We start from the raw sequence: 22,090 nt of genomic DNA on the forward strand, positions 1-22,090 counted from the left end.
CTGCAGGATAGTTCCACAAAGCACAGTCACAGGCAGGGCTGCTCTTCTTCCTCAGCTATTCAGCTCTTCTCCAGGCAGAGGTTCCTCTTGGTTCCAGAAGTGTTTCTAAAGTCTGTGGTTTTGGGTGCCCTTCTTATACCCTATTTCTCCTTTGAAGTAGGCCTACTTCAAAGTAAAGTCTCTTTGGAATGTGAAATCCTGCCTTGCCCAGCCCAGGCCCCAGACACTCACCAGGGGGTTGGAGACTGCATTGTGTGAGGGCAGACACAGCCCTTTCAGGTGTGAATGACCACTCCTCCCCTCCCTCCTAGCACAGATGGCTCATCAGGATATGCAGGCTATACCCCAGCTCCCTTTGTGTCACTGTCTGGTGTGAGGTGCAACCAGCCCAACTGTCAAACTGACCCAGACAGGGAATCCACAAACAGGCAGAGTCACAGAAATGGTATAAGCAAGCAAATGCTCACTTTCTAAAAGTGTCATTTTCAAACACACAATCTTAAAATCAACTTTACTAAAAGATGTATTTTTAAATTGTGAGCTCAGGGACCCCAAACTCCACATGTCCATCCGCTCCCAAAGGGAATCTACACTTTAATCAGATTTAAAGGTAGCCTGCATGTTAACCTATGAGAGGGACAGGCCTTGCAACAGTGAAATACGAATTTAGCAATATTTCACTGTCAGGACATATAAAACACATTACTATATGTCCTACCTTAACCATACACTGCACCCTGCCCTTGGGGCTACCTAGAGCCTACCTTAGGGGTGTCTGACATGTAAGAAAAGGGAAGGTTTAGGCCTGGCATGTGGGTACACTTGCCAAGTCGAATTTACAGTTAAAACTGCACAAACAGACTCTGCACTGGCAGGTCTTAGACATGATTATAGAGCTACTTATGTGGGTGGCACAACCAGTGCTGCAGGCCCACTAGCAGCATTTGATTTACAGGCCCTGGGCACCTCTAGTGCACTATACTAGGGACTTACTAATAAGTCAAATATACCAATCATGGATAAGCCAATTACATATACATTTTGTAAAGGGGCACTTGCACTTTAGCACTGGTTAGCAGTGGTAAAGTGCCCAGAATAACAAAAACTGTAAATTCAGAGTCCAGCACACGTCAACAACCTGGGGAACAGAGGCAAAAAGTTAAGGGAGACCATGCCAAAGATGAAAAGTCTAACAGGCCCCCACCCTAAAATGACATCCGCCTGTTGTGTGTGGAGGGACAGGTGGAAGTGAGGTAATTCCCCTGAAGTTGTGCGCCATTGCGGGAGGCGGTCGGGAACCGCCATGCAACTGCTCATTGGTTAACATTTGGCCCTATGGGGTACAGTGGCCAATGGTGATCTATGCCAGCTGTGACGGTATGCATCGCCGCGGATATGACTGACACTTTCTATCTCATTCTTCACTTGCTACCTGACCTTCCATAGGAGAGGACCTGCGACCTGGGTCTGGAACCTACCATTGCCCGTGTGACTGGGGAAAGGGCCCCAGCCTTCACTTTGGAGGAGTTGGAGAGGCTGGTGGATGGGGTCCTACCCCAGTATGGCCTGCTGTATGGGCCTCCAGACCAACAGGTGAGCACACTGTGAGCACGATGCATGTGGAATGAATGCATGCAGTTGTGTGTGTGAAGGCCTCGTGTAAGGCGGGTGGGTGGATGTCCTCTGGGCGGCATCCAGGTTGTGTCCTGGGCCATGTGTGTGTAAATGGTGATGGAAAGTGGTATCATGGGCCATATGTATAACAGGCAGGACTGTTTGTCTAAATCTATTTTCTTGTGTCTATTGCCTCTGAAGGTCAGCGGCTATCAAAAGATGGGAATATGCCGTGCTATCGATGTGGACATGCGGATCCTGGGGGTCTATGGCAGGCGGAGCACCCACTGTAGCAAACGGTGGCAGGACCTGAGATGCTGAGCGTGGAAGATGGTGGAGGCCCAGCTGGGAATGGCCTCCCAACAAGGGAGGGGTGCACGTTGAACCTTGACCCCCCCGATGGCTCGCATGCTAGCAATGGCCTATCCTGAGCTGGATGGGCGCTTGAGGGCATCACAGAAGCCACTAGGGGGTGAGTACAGTGCCCATCATTACATGGTAGGGTGTTATCTGGGTGAGGGATGTGTGTCAGTGGGTGCCCCTAGGCCAGGCCTGATATTGCAGCGTATGTCCCCAGGTGGCTAAGGTTCAGAAGGGTAAATCCTGCAACCTAGCTCATCGGCATCCGCTTCTGGTCAGGGCTGCATGGGTACCAGGTGTGCTGCATTTGGCGGTGTGTGCCCCTCCCCATGCCTTGGCTGCTAACTATTCCTCTGGTAGTGTAATGCATATTGCATAGGGATGTGACGGTGCTGTGTACGCCAACGGTGGTGTTGGTGCAACCACTGACCAAGTGTTTCATTTGTCTCTTCCCCCCCCGTTTTTGTTTTGTCATCCTGTCCTTATGTGCATTAGCATCATCTGGTGGAGGAGCAGAGGCACCGGCGATAGAGGGAGCTGCATCCCACAGGTCTCAGGAGGCAGAGTCCACCGACGCTGAGGGCACCAGTGGGACAGAGGGCGAGGGGTGCACCATGGCGGAGACTGGAGAGGACAGTTCTGACACAGATACCTCCTCCAATGGAAGCTTCCTGGTGGTGGTGAACACTTCTGTTCCTGCCCCAGCTACAGGTACAGCCGCCGCCCCCGTACCAGCACCTCCCTCCCAGCAGCCCCTCATCGAGTTGCCTGTGCCCACTCACCCAGGAGGATGGACATCTCCTTCGCCCCAGGCACCTCAGGCCCTGACCCAGTGAGCCCTGCTGCCCTGAGTGAAGAGGCTATTCACCTCCTGAGATCCATCTCTATAGGGCAGTCAACCATTGTGAATGCCATCCAGGGGCTTGCAGCCCAGAAGCAACAATGAAATGCATACCTGGAGGGCATTCACACTGGATTGGCGGCCCAACAGAGATCGATTCAGGCTTTGGCCTCCTCTCTGATGGCAGCCATTGTCCCTTTCCCTACCGTCCCCCCTCCAACTTCCACTGCCCAGTCCCATTCCCTTCAACCCCAACCTATCCCAAGCACACATACAGACGAGCATGCACACAAGACAACCCCCATGAGTGCAAACACAAGCACCACACTTCATCTCCAGGCACTCACACAAACACCATCCAGTTGCAGACACACCAACATCCACTATTTCCACTGTCTCCCCCTCCTCCTCATCCACCTCCCACCCAGTTACATCCACCCTCACACCTGCATGCACTACATCATCATCCACTACCAGCATCACCACACCAAGCAGAACACACACCTCACTGGCAGATACCTCCACAACAGCCATGCACACGTCCCCTGTGTCCTCTGTGTCTGTCACTGCTCCTAAAATACAGAAACGCAAGCACTCAGACACCCAACAGCCATCCACCTCACAACGGCATCCAGCCCATGCACCTGCACCCAAATCCAGCAGACAGACACCTCCAACAACCACTCACTCATTCTCCACTCCCATTCCTTCTTCCTCTTCCTACCCCAATGTCCCTAAAAAACTGCTCCTATCCACCATTGACCCCTTCCCTAACCCTCCCCCCTGTCATACACGTATGGCATGGGTAAGAAGAAACCAGCCAAGCACCTCAGCCACACAGTCCATGGGCCCAGTCCTCACCGCACCCACTCGTGGTGGAAAGGGATCCAGGCCACATGTCCTGAAGGGGAAGGAGCCTGCACCAGCCAGCCTAAAGGGGAAGGAGACTGCCCCAGCAGGCAAGAAGGGAAAGGAGCCTGCACCTGCCACCTGATAGGGCAAGGAGCTTGCACCAGCAGGCAGGAAGAGAAAGAGCCTACACCTGCACCCAGAAAGCCAAAGAGCCTTCACCAGCAGGCAGAAAGAGCAAGGAGCCTGCGCCAGCAGGCAGGAAGAGCAAGGGGCCTGGACGAGGAAATGTGATGGTACCCCCACCACCAACCATGGTTGTGCAGCTGCCCGAGGTTGCAGGGGATGGGCAGGAGCCTCCCTCCACCAGCAGCACCACCACTGGGCAGCCGTCCGAGGTTGCAGGGGAAGGGCAGGAGCCTCTCCCCACCAGCAACACCACCACTGGGCAGCCGTCACCCACGGCAGATGGTATGTAATCCTGTCTCCATGGGCTGCTGTGCGGCCTGCCTCCTCCAAAACCAGTGGGCAAGACACCCACATGAGAGACTATGACCTTGCACTCCCCAGGATCAAGCACAGGGCAGTTGGCCCCCTCCAGAACCAGTGGGTGAGACACCCACATGCCCATCACTACAGCAGGTGACATGTGTGGCCTTGGACTTTGGTCTGTGGCCATGTGGCCTACGCAAATTGTGGACTGGGCTGTGTCCCTGCACATATGTATATATCTATTATCTTGCCTAACTTATTTTTCATACTGTGTTGATCTCATTACATTCACTTTTGCTAAATCGTTTTGTCCTTGCATTATTCAGCTGAGTTATGGGGTAAAATTGTTTTTGTAATGCATCTGGTTATATGCATGATGTGTGTGTATGGAGTGTGTGTCACTCTCTTTTTCTTCCCCCCTCACCGTCATCGTCTTCACCGGCGTTACTGTTCGTGGTGGCGCAGAACATAGAATATCATCAATAAGACATGCAGTTCAGGTTCCATGGTGGCGTGGTTCTTCCCTGTGTCTCCAATCATAAGTCCTTTCCCTTCTGAGCTCAGTTTACACCAGGCTTTTGATGGCGTTGGTACCGCCCCAGAAAAGGTGACGGTTTGCAGTGTCTTAATATGGTGGGCGGATCATTGAATTCCCCTGGCTATTGCTGTGGTGGCTGTTGTTTCTGCCCTGGCGGCCGGTGCGGCACATTGGCTCTCTATCGGAGATCTTTCCGCCATGGTCATAATTTGGCGGTAGAGACCGCCGGACTGTTTGCGGTATTACCACCACTTTATAACCGACTGCCAGGGTCGTAATGAGGGCCAGAGTGTCCATATTATTCCCAAGCAGAAACCAGTGTAGCCCTGATGCAAATGAAAAAGGAGAAGGCCCCTGGCCTGGATGGTATTCCTGGTGATCTTTTACTCAGACACCCAGATGTCTGGATCCCCTACCAGAATGCACTGAGCAATGCTATACCATTCCAACGACCTGGCTAGGAGCTGTTATCGTACCCATATTCAAAAAAGGAAGTAGGGATATTTCCTCTAACTATAGACCCATAAGGCTGTTGGACAACTCTTAAAACATGTTTTGCAGACAGGTTCCGGCTAAGCTACAAGCATGAGTAATGGACAATCACATCCTTGAGGATGCCCAGGCAGGGTTCAGGAGAAAGATCAGCACTGTTGATCAGGTCTTTCGCTTCAAGTTGCTCTGCTGGAAGTATGTCACCCTAAAGAGAGACCACCTTTATGTCACCTTCATAGAACTTAGGCCAGCTTTTGACCTGGTACCTAGGGTTAACCTGTGGGAAATACTTGCAGGATATGGAGTGCCGTGTGACCTAATAAGGATCTTGAGAGCACTCCACACAAACACCTATGCCAAAGTGAGATGGAACACGGGGTGATTTAACAGACCCAATTCCAACCCGCCACGGGGTAAAGCAAGGCTGTGCATTGGCCCGACACTCTTCAGTCTCTACATTAAAGGGGCAGTTAAATGGCTCTCACAATGTACGCATGATGCCCCTAAGCTAGCTGGAACCCCACTTCCGATAATAATGTTGGCTGATAATACCCTGCTCATCTCTAGAAGTCCAATGGTCCTTCAGGCAGAACTGGACTCCTTTGTGGCCTTTTGTACGGCAAGGGGTCTTGAAATTAACCCAACAAAAACAAAATGTATGGGGATAAACACCCACAAGACATTTAGAGGGAAAATCTTAATCAATGGCAACACAATTGAACAAGTCAAACACTTCGACTATTCAAGGGTCTGACTGTCTGATTCAATGTCTTTGGGCCATCAGTTGGTGAAGAGCAAAAATATTCTCATCCAGAAGGCTCATCCAATCAGCAGGAAACAGAACAAAATGGGGGTGGTGCAGTGTCCCCGGTTCTCCAGATCTACCAAGCTATTGCCCTCACGGCAGCCACTTATGGGGCAGAGATTTGGGATTTTACAGATGTTACCGTCCTTCTAACGGTCGACAACAATTTCATTAGGAACATGCTCAAGTTACCTAAGGGCACGCCAGTGGTGCCACCTAGGATGGACTTAGCACTTAACCCTATAAATTTGGTGGTGGCTTTAAAACCCTTGTTGTATTGGGTGAGGCTGTGGAAATGTAGGGAACTAACACCGTATAGGGAGTCCTTGATTGACCTTTTCTCTAGTGACTTATGGGTAATTACGCCTTGGTGGAACTACATTAAGTCAAAGTGTGAGAAACTGAAAATGTTTGACCTCTGGGAATAGCCCACAGTGTTTGCCAAAGATCTATCCTTGACTTTGAAAGAGCTTACTGGAACTTTGCCTTGGAACAGACATGGTTGAACAAGGGTTATGAGAACCTGGCTGGGCAATTTTTAAATATCAAATGCTCTCCATCCTACGAAAAGTTCCTGGATGAAATCCATCCCCCCTTTGCCAAGCGCCTGTACCTACAGCTTAGGTCGGGTCCTTACCACTAAGACATCTAACGGCTAAATGGGAGAAGAATGGCTCCTCTGTGTCTTGTAATTTCTGTCCTCAGCTAAAGGAAACTGAAGAGCATTTTCTCTTTTTCTGCCTGCAATATTCACACCCTCCTGGGAGATGGATAATCCCTGTTTGCAAGCTCCTGGGTGCCAGACACTATTGGGATGCCCCGAGAATCCTTAAATATTACTCAAAGCCGGTGATAGTCTTTGTTGTAACCGAATAGCTGGAGGAAGCATGGCGCATAAGATGGAGAGCCATGTCCTAATGGAAATTCTTGGACTGACAAAGTGCCCAGGCAGTCTAGCTATCGGGCATGTACTTTTTGAACTTACACTTGATTACCCCATCTCCAAATTTATATCTGTTTCCCATATGCCGTACATGTACTCCAAGTTAAATTTTGTACTTTGCACTTACACAATGCACATATGTTTTAAGTCTTTTATATGTGTAAATAATACATATTTTTATTTCTTTTTTTTTTACAATCTGATTGCACTAGGAGACTGTATATACTCAATTTTATGAACGTATTTATGTATACTTTTATGGTTGTTTTACTGAAATAAAGTAAATACCACTACTACATTGCACTGAGAGACCTTTGCAATGACAATCTCTCTCGCTCTCTCTTCCATCCCTTTAAGGGATGGAAGAGACAGAGAGTGACAGGACCGTGGGGGGAGCCTAAAGTCCCATGTGGTCCTAGCCATCTCCCCACGTCCTGTGGAAGCCGACATTGCTCCCACAAGCAGGGAGCGGTTTTTATCAGCAACTCCCTGCTTGTGGGAGCAATGTTTTCATCTGTCTTCCCTGCACGCCTATTTGAGTGCAGGGAAGACAGAAAAAAACTCAGCTTTCTGACAGCGGGAGCTGTTTGACAGCTCCTGCTGTCCGAAAGCAGACTTTGCTTGGTTTCGCTTGGTGGGAGTTGTCAGCTCCCACCAAGCAAAAGCAAACAGCTATGTCCCGGGGGACATAGCAAGAGCCAGCCCTGGGGGTGGCGGTCCCCAGAATCATCTATGGATCCTCAAGAGGGCTGCACGGCCCCCTCCAACTAGCATAGCCCGAAGAGGTGCTGGTCCTTGGGGCTTGGGGTTCTGAAACGGACTCCCTTCATTCTTTCTATGATAGCCTCAGGGAGGTGGTGGTTCCCGTGGCTGCAGCAGGGCAATGCACCCCCCGGCATGATGTTTCTGTGAAGCCCTTGTAAGGTGGCGGTCCCCGAGGTGGCAGGAGGGGGGCGTATGGTCCCACATTAAATTGTTTGAAAGCCACAGGGAGGTGGTAGTCCCCAGGCTGTAGGGGGCCAAGTGGACCCCTGCAAGTGTATATAAAACAAGTGCAGTAGCCTGCGCTTGCTTTTTAAAAAAAAATATATATATATTTTCACCAGATCTGTGGGTCCGGTGCGTATTCTTTTTTTTTTTTTTCATGCTTTTAGTTTCTTGGGGAAGGGGTAGTCCCTATGGGACCCTAGCACCAGAGCTAAAGGGTTTGGGAGTCCCTACCATAGCCCTTTTTCTTTTAATTTTTTTTTTTTTTCTGGGACCCAGCTGAAGTTGAGTCCCAAGATGCCTGCCAATGCTTCCTGGTTCAAGTCTTGTCAGCCAATCAGATCTATGCATGAGATCGGGAGGGGTCAGGAATCCTTTGCGTCCCTATATGTAAACATTTGGATTACCTTTAATATTGCAAAAACTACTGAACAGATTTACCACAAATAACAAAAAGGGCTTTTTCTGGACCAGGAGCCACCTTTCTTCCAAATTTGGTGTAATTCCGTCCAGTGGTTCGAGCACTATTGCTGTTCAAAATCCCTATAAGAATTAACATTGAAAATGCTCCTTTTTTTACCTCCCCCTTTTTTACAGCCCCTGCTTGACAGATCATGCCAAAACTATCCAGACAGCAGCTCATGTGACTGCCGAATATTGTTGGAAAATTTCATGAAGACTCGTTAAGCAGTGTCAAAGATATAAACAAGTAAATAACTGCTCTTTCTACAGACTGCCACTATGTAATACACCCACATATATATATATATTGTTCTTTTAAGTGAAAAAATAAATATATATATAAATATATATATATATATATATATATATATATATATATATATGTTCTAAAAAACGAAAGGTTAGAGGAACATCCACTTTTGAAAAAAACCTAACATTGAGATATATATATTTACTTAAAAACCAAAGGTTACAGGGTAATTTTAAGTATGTTCTGAATTTACTGACACAAAACCATAGAAATATAGCAGTTATAGTAATCTAAAGTAACTGTAACTTGCTCCCTGTGGTAACTCGGATTCATGCCCCCAACCATGCACAGTTTTCTCATAAATAATTATACTGCTAATGTTGTACTGCCATTTTCAATAATGTTATAAAAGATTTCATGAGTGTGGTAAAATCTGGGGTAATTAAAAGTGCATGGTGAGGGCGTGAGTTATAGTTACCCTAGAGCGCAACATATAGTTGCATATTTATTGAAGCTCAAAAGCCTGTTCAGCCATGAGAAAGTCCAAGGGACGGAACAGTTGTCGACTGCTTTTCTGTGTGGATACTGTTACATGCAGAACAATTCTTCTGGGAATTTGAAGAATAAAGCACTACTTTGAAGAAAAACTACCCTAAGACTATTGGAATTAACATTTTTATCAGTGTGCTTCAGTAGTTCTGACGCAGAGTCCTTCCAAGATGTGCAGCTTTCACTCAAATTGACAGGGTGATTTGTACCAGGCAAGCTCCTGTCTAGTTTTGTTAGTGGACATTACAGGAGTCCCGTTTTAAGGATCCAACCCCCTTTACCTATTTTCTTACCATTTTTGGATATGCAGATATCATAGCATTGGCACCTTTTATGTTTAGACAGGAGAATTTGTTTTTCCTAATTCTAGTCTTTTAATTTAGCTACGATATGGAGTTAAATTTGTGCTTGTTTTATTGTGATCAGGGGAAAATACAAAACAAGTAATTGGATGGATGAATGGATTTACGAGTGCAAAAATAATTAACAAAGTTAATGTATGATGACTTATTGAGGGCCTAAACATATCAGTGGCATAAAAGGCACTTTCCTCCATAAATTAGATTTATTGGCATTGTCAATATTTGCTTCTTACAGCAGAAGGTCAGTCACAATGAACTTCTCAGAATCCTCTGTATCCGAAATTTCCATTTATTATAAAAATGAGGGTTACAAAATGCAAACTGGCACCAGCACTTCCTCAAACGCTCTACTGCCCACCTGCAGCTACCTGAATGCCCCCAGGTTTCAAAAAGCAATATAAGAGCCACATATTCTAAGTCTAGTAATAAACAACAGATCTCACCCCATGCCTGTTTTCTTATGCATCAAGTCTTTCCAAATGATAAGTATTATTATTCCACAGATAGCTAAGTAGGAGGTTGTTTCTCTTTCAGTGCTAATAGGTCTAGTAGGCGAATGAGCGCTCAGTAACTTAGCAATATATTAATTTCTTAAGAAACTGCAATCACAATTTTACGAATTAAGGACCTGATTTTGATCTTAGTGGAAAACGGTCCCGCTTTTGATTTTTTGATGGAAAACCCGCCTGCCGTCTTGGTGGAATACCCGCCCCATTTAGATGTTGGCAGTCCCATAGGCGAAGGAGCGCCCGAGTACCACCGACTCCACCAAGAAATTCCAGCCACCTTGACGGCGGCATTGGGAATTGGGGCCGATTGAGGGTTTCCAACCAACCTTTACTGTTGAGCAGATTTGAATGTGCCTTACCACCCACCCAAAGGTGCCGGTCCACCCTCCATACCCGAGTTGGCTGATTGGATGGGAAATGGGATACAAACTTACCTTTTTTCCTCATTCCACTTCGGTTTTCAACTGAACATGACTGGACATGACAATCTGTCAATGCTACCACTGGACCACACAGAAAACACAACCCCCCAATTGCTGGACTTAAAGATAGGGAACCAGCATTGGCTGTGTATGTAGAGTGGTCACCGCATATGAGCTTGAGACCACTGTAGTCATATACATATCATAATCATTTTGAGAATTACTGTGTCAGGCATAAGTCTGGATCATATTTGCGTGGGACATAGATGGGGACACACTGGTACATAACACAACATTCAGGTGAATGCTGTTGTTGTGTGGTTGTCGTGCTATATGCTTGTGACCGTTGCTGTGATTGTTTTGTGTGTGGGTGCAGCGTCAATAATGTGTTGTGTGGTGCTAGAATGGCAATGGATTGTATTGTGTATGTGGTGTGTTGTGTACTGTGTTGTGCAGGGGGACACATATGGCTAATGTACAGTGTGTGTGGATGACTTACCTCTATTCCATTACCACTGACATTGCACAATGTCCATCGGGTCAAGCGACGGTCTCCCTATGCTAGCTACCCAAGAGCATTACACCTCCTGCAGGAGTGTAACATCGAAATAGGGTTGGCAGGAGCCCACCAGCCTGACAGCTAGGAAGACCATTACATTGTGGTGGCCTGAGGCTCAGTCGGAATACAGCAAAATGCGGTGGGTAGAACATCCTCAACTTGACAGTATTTTTGGGACCGCCGCTGAGTCGGACCGGCAGTAATACTGCTAAGATCTATATCAGAACCTATGTTTCTAAATGAATGTGGGAATTTGATGTTTGCATTTTTTATACGGTCCAGTTTTATAATTATATACCCTGTGATGTTCTTCTTTTGGTTGACATTTGCATGATTTATAAAGCAATCATAAATACTTCAAATAATTTAGCACTTACGAGAAGGAATAAAGCTTCCCGCTCTGAGGAAAGCCATCTCCGGAACGCACACAAGAGGTGACGCTGCAGGTGGTAGCATGTGGTGACTGCCATTCTTCTTACACTCTAAAAACAAACAAAACATAACAGTTGAATTTGACTGAGCCGGTCTGAGCTGCACAGCAGCTACTGCTGGTGGTGCAGCACTCATACAACAGAATATGTGTTTCTGACAGATTAGATAAACAATGCTCTTGTCATCACTGTATAACCCCATACTCTGTTGCACCGGTGTGTGTAGGGGACTATGTAGCACCACTTCAGGACCTTCCGATGGGACGTAGACATGAGCATGTGTCACTTTCACTGCCATGCCGATGTCCACAACCTTCCCACCATTTTCCTGTTATGGTGTTGCCACCCTTGTAGTTGAGATAATAGCAAATACTGACTGGAAGTTGAGAAAATGGCAAAGCAGTGAAGGGCTTACACCTTGGAAAAAGTTGCACCCCACATAGTCTAAAAGCTGATATTTGAACATAATATCACACGTCACAGATAATATCACATGGGTGCTTTACAAATACTCAATTTATTGATTGATTGATTGATTGATTCATGTCTTTCGAAAAAATGTGCCCGCAACAGACAGAAAGAAAGCCCATGTATAAATAGTTTTGATAGCCCAGGATTAGTGACTCCGGCCTTTGAGACAGGTTTGTTTGCTACGTCAGACTATTGTTTTCCCCAAAAAGTCATATACACATACATAGAAAGAGCTTTGTTCTGATCTATTGATCTTTTAAATTGTCATTCACATGTTGTTTCTGACAACTACAACAACTAGCACTGGGCAATGGGTGATCCCAGTTTAACCATTGTCTCTCTTCAGTTTAGGTGACTGTACAAAGACTGTGCATACAGTTAACATCCACCACAAATATCTGCTTTCCCTTGCATTAAAAAGCTGGCACAATACATATTATTTTTATATCTCATCTTCAAATAGTCAACATTTATTTGCCTGCACTTCAAGTGCCTTTTGTTTACTGTATTTGTTACAAATTATGTAGGGGACAACATAACCTTTTAACTGCCAGAGATTTGAGTGCTTGAATAAGTTTCTATTTGCCTTTCCTTACCTTCATAAATAATAATAATAATAAGCCATGGTACAAATTAAAGTCTTGTTATTAAAAATAAATAGCATTAGTACAACTGCTACATCACTGAGGCCCTCATTATGAGGCTGGTGGTCATCAGATCGCCATCCTCGCTGTGGTGGTTTTCTTGTAACAGACCCAGCGGTAAAGACCGCTGCAGTACAAGTTGTGGAGTTTGGCAGAAACCAAACTGCACCTGGCCCTCCGGTGCAGTTGCAGCGTCACGTCCGGCAGTTAGCTCCTCCAGCCGGCCGGCAGGCCTCTGTCTGCCGGCCGGATTACAAGGCTACAGACTGCCAGGCTTTCCATCGTGGTCTCCCCACTTTGAAAACCCTGGCGGTAATGCACCAGGTGACAGGTATCCTCATTCCTGTTGCCGGCACATGCACCCCCACCCGTCCACACACTTCCAAACACCCTGCCCGACCGTACACATCAATTCTAACACCTCCACCTACTCTCACACTGACATACACACACCCCCACTCACACATACGCAACCCCCTCCGCAAACATTCACACCCCCGCCACCCCTGTGCATACATTCACATACACACCCCTCCGCATATGCCTACATTCACGCACACACACCCTTCCACATACTTTTTCTTTTTCTTTTTGTGGCATATGCTTGCATAGAAAATAAAGTAAATAACCATTGCAGCAGCTTTCTAAGGCCGTACCTTCTGGTTGCACCAATGCAAGTTATGACAGGATTACACATAAGGAGGGTATTAAAAGTTAGCAAATGCCTAACATCTTGAAAAGCACCATCTTGAACAACACTATCTTGAACATCGCCATCTAATAGACATCGCACAGTCTAGATTCCGCTGCAACCAAGAATGGAAACCGCTCCTACTCCAGCACCTGATCACATCTGTACAATCATGCACAAAGGTGAAACTGCAGTTCTCATACTACTCAGCCTCTCAGCAGCCTTTGACACAATCTCCCACAGTATCCTCATGATAAGACTCCCCAACTCTGGAATACATGGACACCCCCTGAGATGGCTGGCCTCTTTCCTGTCTGACAGGACCCAGAGAATCAGGCTCATGTCTGTGGGAAATTGGGTTGTTGGTTGACTGGGGTGTGAGCCCTTGTCAAGCAAGACCCACGATCACTTTGCTGGGTTAACCACAGAAAGTCAGTAAATTAACCTATGCTTAACTCTGGGTACCTTGGCACAGAAAGCAGTCTGGTTCACCTTACAAGCAATTTGTAATGTTTTTATGCAGCACATGAACTGTAATAAAGTGAAAACACAACACAAGAAAATTTCTGAACCAATTTTGAAAATTAGAGTACATTTAAAAAAAGTATTTGACACCAAATTGACAAAATTCCAAACAGTGGAACGGGAGTTATGAACTTTTAATCTTTAAGATTCCAAATAATGCCTCAAAGATAAAAGCACAAACTGCGGATATCGATATTGTTTTGTTATTGCCACCATTCAATGCTTGCGAGTCGGGAGTGGGGAGGAACAGATGATGCATGAGCAGAAGCAACATCTCACGCAGGGTGCCAATGAACCTCACCAACACAGGAACAGGGAGGGTAAGTGTGAACCTAGGGCAGGTCTGGACTCTTATATGTATGGCTGCACAAACGCAATCTTTTATAACACGCTATAATGTGATCACATGGAATGTGCGGGGCATGACAACACCACTCAAGAGACATTGCATTCATGCATATTTGAAATGCCATCAGGTGCATATTGCTATGATACAGGAAACTTACTTATCAGAGGCCACCCTTGGGAAGCTGCTCTCCAGCTGGAAGGGACAACTATTCAGCACCACGTCATCATCCTTTGCGCAAGGTGTGCTAATGTGGGTCACACCTGGAATGCCCTTTGTGGAAGACCGCACGCAAATACACTCCAATTGTTGGTACTTTGTAACTGAAAGCCACCTTGATTGTACACCATTGGCACTTGTAGGAATATATGTACCCAATACTAACCAGGGGAACTTCTTGAACACATTGACACCCAGTTTGTTTCGGGACCCAGCTGGGGACAGCTTGTGGGGTGGCAACTTTAACTGTGCAGCCGATGTTGTACTAGATTGTTCCCTTCCCCTACTTCGTCTCCTCCACAGTACCACAGAGTCGAACCACCGCAGTGTGGCCGTATCCCTAGATATTGAAAAAGTGTTTGATGCCCTAAATTGGGACTTTCTTAGACAAAATGGGCTTTGGACCAGGGTATATATCCTGGATCACTACCTTATACTCTAACCCGATGACTCGAGTCAAGACAGGGCAAATCATTTCAGACAGACTCTCCATACACTGGGGCACCAGACAAGGATGTCCGCTCTCTCCTCTGTTGTTTGCTGTAGCGATGGAGCCCCTTGCTGCCAGACTACGTCAGAATGCATGTCTTTGGGGCATATCTGAACTTCACATGCATCACATCATTTCCTTATATGCGGATGATGCCTTAATATTCTTACGAGACCACACCATGGCCATGCCGGGGGTCATGTCCATATTAGATTTCTTTGCCAAAATCTCGGGGTAGCAAGTCAATTGAACCAAATCCTGTATATTTCCATTATCATCTGTTCCCTTAGACATGCAGCAAGCCCTCCTGTGCTATTATCTACCATGGTGTCATACCACCTTTAAATACTTGGGAATACAAGTGTATCACTCCATTAGAGATCTGAAGGAAGGCAACATTGATTGGGCTATCTGCTCCATACGAGGATAGCTCCCCTTTTGGGGCTCACTCCCATTATCACCCATGGGCAGAGCGGCCATAGCTAAAATGCTCATTATTCCTAGACTATTATATTACTTTGCAGCGCTTCCAATTATTCTCCCTCATTTGTTTTTTAAATCTTTGCAGAGCTTGTCAACTGATTAGCTGTGAGGGAAGGACAGGCACACCGTGGCGCTGACCACAATGCAATGGCCACAGGACAATGGTGGCCTCGGTATGCCTAATTTTGAACTCTACTACGCTGCTGCCCAATTGCAATGGCCGCTCTGCTGGATAGGGAAACACTGCACGGCGAAGCAAACTGTAATATCTAACACACTGACCCAGATACCAACATACACATGGTTGTCTGATGGGATACGTGCCTCTCACCGAGCCATCATTCTGCTGGATGCGGCCAAAACATGCTGGCTGAGATATATTCATGGCAAACAGCCCAAAATACCATATTCACCGCAGATACCAATCCCACACTTACCTAAGGCTCGTGTCATGCTTGAAAACCACAACATGGCTCTGTGGTTCTTTGAGAATGTGTGAGACTTTTATTCGGCACACACTTAGGTTTGAGGGACTGAGGGACAACACTGGCATACATGCTGGGCTTTCCTGACCTACTGTACATAAAGGCACCTGCTGCGGGACACCAGGGATATGGGAGACGAGGAACCACAGACATCCCAGATACTCACACTGATGTTACCAATAACTGACACCAAAAAAAGTGATATCTAGGCTGAATAATACCCTGTTGGTTGTGGCCTGCCTGAGCTTAGAGGCCGCCCGCGCTCGCTGGGACGAAGTACTCACTACCCCCTTGTCACAGAAGCCCTGGGCAGCAGTGCTTTCCATAGTTAAACGTGTCTCAAGCAACCCCAGACTCCTCTACACCCAATTCAATTATTTACACCATTCCTATCTATCCCCATCTCGAATTAAGTGCATGTTTCCCACGTCGGAACCTGTATGTCCTCAATGTGCGGCACCAGAGCCAAATTTTTATCATATGGTATGGGACTGCCCACCGTTGATAGCAACCTGGCGACAAATTATCGAGACTACGGCAGACATAACTAACCACGCTCAGGTAATAAACCCAGAGTCCTGTTTATTGGGTCTATGCCAGCGAGCTAAAGGCGTAAAACAGCTCCACAGGTTTATTGATCTTGCATTTATAACATTCAAACGCCTTATAGACACACACTGGAAAGCACCACATGCTCCAAGCCATGCCAAATGACTGCAGGGCTTATTACAGTGGTCTCACATGGAAGCTCAGACACTATGCCAACTGCAGATCAGGGGCTTAACGGGGGTGGCTGTGAAGTGTGGGACACTTTTATTGAAAATATATGAAGCAAAAAATGACACACAAACCCCATGATCAGTCATGCGCACTTAAATCACCTCCTGGTAACGACATGTCATCTGTGTGACCAGCCCTTGACTGGTGCTCCCCTATTGCCCACTATTGAGGGGGTGCACCGCTGCAAAGAACCCATATAGGCACGATGCTGGAGGAATCACCCCTTAGGAATCATTGGACAAACAGCGCTCTCCCCTGCTTGACCCCCTCCAACTACATGGCGTCCCAATGACTTCTGGAGTGCAGTTGATGTGCACCCTACCCTCCTCCTGGGCTTTGGGTCATGCACACATGTGACAGTTCATTGTTCCTGATAACCCTCCTGGTGTAATATTATTGACATGTGGCACAGTTAAATGTTGTGATCTTGATGTATTTTATTTCATCATTGTCTATAATTGTACCTCAATACTTGGTTGAACGAAACCCAATAAAGAGATTTATAAAAAAAATCCACAAAAATGACTTTTATGAAGGAAGGATAAAAAGGGCTGAAAATAAACCACAATACATTTTTAAAATAGTCAATTCTTCTCAGATCTAGCTGTCTGCTATCTAAGTAAGGCTCCTTCAGCCGAGTGGTACTCACAGTTGGCCAGTTTTTTTGATAATAAAATTGAGATTATTCAGAATAGCTTATCTAAAACAGGAATTTCAGATGTAGTCTCTCTCTCTCTCTCTCTTTCTCTCCAACCAGGCCCTCTTGCAATACATCCCTCTTCTCTTTTAATTTGATTTATGAGGAAGAATCCAAGGTTCATATTAAATCAGAAGTCAGGCTCCCCCTCTGATCCATGTCACCCAATCATCGTAGCTGTTGGCATGGAATAGGTTTTAATCCTCTCTTGAATTTAATGCTAAATAAGTCGCTAATATCTTGCATTGTCTCCACATGCTGGAAATAGGCTAGAATGTTGAAACATTTATAAAAAAAAAATAAAAAAAACTAACGCTGATCTTAATGCTCTGAGCAATAGTAGGCCTATTTCCCTCCTGCCAGCACGCCCAGATGCAAGTGGGAAAGCAGTCCTTGCATTGTTGTACCTATCAGCTACTTTTCAACATCTATTTTACCCTGTTGGCGGCAGTGGTTGAATCCTTTATATCATATGCTGACAACACTCAATTGGTCTTCTTCTTCAAGAATGGAGAGATAATTATTTAGGATGCTATTAAACCCCGCCTATCAACTGTTTTTCTTTCTATTAAAACCAACCAACTCATGCTTAATACCAATAGGATGGAAGTTCTTCGCGTTGGCCACAATTTCAGCTTCAACTTGCAAGCTCATTGGCCAGATGAGGCTCCTTTGCCCAACCTGCAAGTGAACTTAGTAAAAAGTCTAGAAGTCAAGTTCAACAATCAAATTACTATGCATAAACAAATCAATACGTTAGCTGGCACATGCTACGAAATATTGAACTTGGCTAAAAAAGTTCTGCATATTCTTTCTGTACAGTGAGAATCACATTGGTACTGCCATTGATTTTATCCAGGCTAGACTATGTTAATGCCCTGTATGTAAGTCTCCCACTAAATTTGCCTTGAAAACTGCAATCAGTCTAAAAAGAAGTGGCAAGTCTTGCCAAATCTGAAAAATCTGCATTGGCTCCCTGGAACTATCAGGTCATATTTAAGACCCTTCTCCTAATGCACAGAGCAATTAAACAATTGGGCGTAGCTTACTGTTCATCCAGGACACAACACTATTCTCCTTAGAGAATCCTGCGCTCACAATTCCCAGGGTCTGACTAACCAAAGCAGGGGTAGATCCTTCTCCTTTCTGGGACCTCAGGCCTCTCATAGTCTGCCAGTAGAACTGTGACAAATTGAAGGCAGTAATTTTTTCAGAAAGAAACGTAAGACAGGGCTTTTTACACTTTAGTTTCTGTTGTTCCTCTCCTTCTCTTACTCTCTGTATAGTACCAGGAGACTCTTTCTGACTATCCATGTGCTTAACAAAGCTCTCATTTATTCATTCATACATTCATTTAAAGGAGAGCTTAAGACTTGCCAAGGGGTGTTAAATGCCAAGTCAACATGGTAGTGTGACACTGTATTAAGGCTGCAATGGCAGGCCTGGGATAAATAATGGCAGGCCTGAGATAGATTTTAGCTGGATACTTAGGTGGGTGGCACAATAAGTGCTCCAAGCTCAGTGGTAGAGACAGGCCCTGGGTATATGGTATACTCTACAAGGGGCTTACAAGTAAATTAAATAGGTATATGTCAATCAAACCGTGTTGATGGGAGTAAGCACAAGCACGTTAGCAATAGTTAGCAGTGGTAAAGTGACTGAGTCCTAAGGCCAACACAAGTGAATTCAGCAAAAAGCAGCAGACAAAAGTAAAAAAGTCTGGGGGTGACCCTGCAGAGAGGTCCAGGTCAAACAATGCCCTACACTTCTGAACTGAAGTATCTAATCTGCAGTCCCTCAAGGATCATCGCTGAATGCTACCATCTTCAACTCCTACATGGAGCTACTTGCCCATGTCACAGGATCCCACGGAATCAACAGTGTCTTCTATGCAGATGACACCCAGTTCATCCTCTCCCTCACAGACAACAACCACACCACCAGGACCACCTTCACCATTTGCATGCCAAACGTAGCAAACTGGATGAAACAGAGCTGTCTAAAACTCAACACTTATAAAACCGAAGTCCTGATCTTTGGGAGCAAGAGCTCTCCATGGAATTCCTCATGGTGGCCAACAGACCTGGGACCCATGCCAACACCCACTGACCATGCCAAAACATCAGCATCATATTGGACAACAGACTCATGATGACCAAACAAGTAAACACTGTCACCTCCTCCTGCTTCTTCATCCTATCAGGGCTGAGAAAATCTACTCAACCACTCGCTATGGCAAGTTTTATTTTATGTGACTGAGTTATTTTTAGATCCTACTCGCTCCTTCTGGCAAGTGGATAAAGAACCAGTTTTCTATTCAGTCAGAAACTGAATTAGCAATTAAGATGCCTTTAAATCATATTCTTGTCACATTTGCTCTGTGTTCAGAGATAGAGGTCAAAAGTCAGTTTGTCTTTTTGCAATACAAATACTTTTCCTAGTGACACAGAGTTCCAGGATTTTGAACTGTCTGACCTATGTGAAATGAAAGGCTTTTGGTATTAGGTTTTCCCTAACAGGCAACATTTATATAACTAAGTCAACTTTACAAAAATTTCAAAATATATTTCAGTAGCTGTGAAAGACCATTTTTTGTACTTCTGTGTGATTAAAATAATATTTTAATAGGATGAAAAAAAAGTCAGAACACTTTACTTGATGATGTGCAAATGATAAATGTTTTCTGAAACCCAATTTTCACAAATCATTGTTAATACATTATATAGCTTTATCAGTAAAGCTGCCAGTTAGTGGGAAGATTTTTTAGACATTTCTTGGAAATTTCCTGTCTGGAAACAACAGTGTGCTACCACATCATGCTTTAGTAATACATTTATTAAAAGTGAGTGTTTAAACATAAAGTGAGAAACACTCCTGCCCTGATGGCAAAGCTATTGCTAAGAGGCAAGTCATGCATAGATCATGTGTACCCCATGTGTGGGCCAGATTTATTAACATGGATCAAACGTTAAGTATATTTAATCAAACGAAAGAGGATCAATGGTGACTGTAAAATACAACATGTGCCTAGGATCACACAATTTGAGACCTGTTTCAGGGTCAAGTTAATTACAGTTAGGTTGAGTAGATTATTCAAGCTACTCGACCTGCAGGTCTAGTAACATTTTTATGATTTTTCGAGGCCTGTCCTATGAATACCTCACAAAATACACCAATGGCTCTCCTATCACCAGGTGCATGGTCACCAAAGCTCTTATCACCAGCAGACTAGACTATGGCAACAATTTATGCCGGCATCACAAATCAACTCATACTAAGACTCCAGACCACCCAGAATTCCACCACGCCACTCATCCTCAATAGCCCCCACAGTACACACATCACATCACACCCCACCTCAAAGAGCTACATTGGCTAACAATCCAGAAATGATACCAATTTAAACTGCTCACCCACACATACAAAGCCCTTCACAATGTGGGACCCAACCAGCACCTCAACTTCCACCAACCCACCAGGCAACTGCACTCAGCCACACTTTCTGCAAATATGCCACATCTGCAGAAAAAATCTGGACGCTTCTCCTTCACCTACAGTGCTGCCAAATCCTGGACTGACCTTCCATACCACATTAGGACCTTTCCATCCCTAATGAAGTCTTGCAAGAAATTGAGGACGTGGCTATTGAAAAATGAGCGCAATAGGCCTACTGATCTACTCCAGCATCTGGATACCCCTATGGTGATAAGAGTGCTATAAATATACTGCTACCATAACGAATCCTCATAACAATATGTATTGTTAATTTGGGAATCTACTTTTGTAAGAGAGGATAGTTCTTTACACCTTAACTAACCTACAAATAAATTATGATAAAAAATGAAGAGAAAGAAATGAAGCAGTGTGAATAAATGTCCCTTTTTTCATGGTCCCTGCCAATTTTTGCTGGATTTTATTGCTGGTTTTAAGTCCCTGCACGCTGGAGCACTTCTGTCCAAGGCCCAGTACATGCGTGCTGACCTCCTAAAGCATGAAGAAAGTGGCTACTCACTGATGAGCTTATTTAACTTTGTTAAAATGCCATAGTATTTGGTGTAGAAAATACATCCATGGCATAGGAAGTTAAATTTCACCTGTGGACTGCAGCATGTATTGTGCCATCCGGCAGTGCCACAAAGCTGAAGGCCTAGCATTGTATCCTGACTGCTGCAGTTAAATGTGCTGCCCAAACTGCCAACAAAATCCTTATGACAGGGAATTACCCCTTCTTTTAGATATTACTATGTCACCACAATGCAGGCCCTGTAGTCCACAGTGTTGGGTGTACGGTATTTAAAACTGTGACATGTTGCAAATTACTGTTACCATGTACCTGTTTTGACAGACCTCCCAAAACTGTTTGTAATTGTGTAGGTAAAAGGATACAGGCCGCATGCCCAAGCTAATCTAAGCTAAAATATGTTTGCCCAAAACACACTGTTAAAGGTTCTCACCATCCTATGAGAAACTCAAGTACAGATTAAAATATTGATTATTTAGCTCAGGTTAAGAACCAGCTAGAAAATGTATTCTACAATTCTTTTCAATATTTATTCAAAGCTCAATTCAGTTGTGAGGTTTGACTTTTATTAAATATTTAGGCAATTTTTTTTTTATAAATGTACAGTTGTATTGGCTGAAGCTCCCGGTGTCTAATCTGCATTAGTTCTTCAGCAGCTGTCAATCTAGTGTATGACTTTAAAGAGATATGAAATTGCTCCCAGAGCAGGGACAATGACCTGGCTATGGGACGGTGTTACAATTTCTCAATGTTTTAGGAGGTCACCCACAAGG

At 45.1% G+C, this 22,090-nt stretch overlaps 1 protein-coding gene across 2 annotated transcripts in view; it reads right to left on the minus strand.

The window, feature by feature from the left end:
* LOC138299776 (cytosolic phospholipase A2 gamma-like) overlaps positions 1 to 22,090 on the minus strand; it is a 408,365-nt gene that overhangs the window by 105,827 nt on the left and 280,448 nt on the right. For both annotated transcript variants that reach the window (XM_069238325.1, XM_069238326.1), the window contains one exon: positions 11,412 to 11,516. In XM_069238325.1, the coding sequence (XP_069094426.1) occupies positions 11,412 to 11,516 (105 nt within the window). The remainder of the gene's footprint in view (positions 1 to 11,411; positions 11,517 to 22,090) is intronic.

Source organism: Pleurodeles waltl, chromosome 6 (assembly GCF_031143425.1).
Source record: "Pleurodeles waltl isolate 20211129_DDA chromosome 6, aPleWal1.hap1.20221129, whole genome shotgun sequence".
Taxonomy (NCBI): Eukaryota; Metazoa; Chordata; class Amphibia; order Caudata; family Salamandridae; genus Pleurodeles; species Pleurodeles waltl.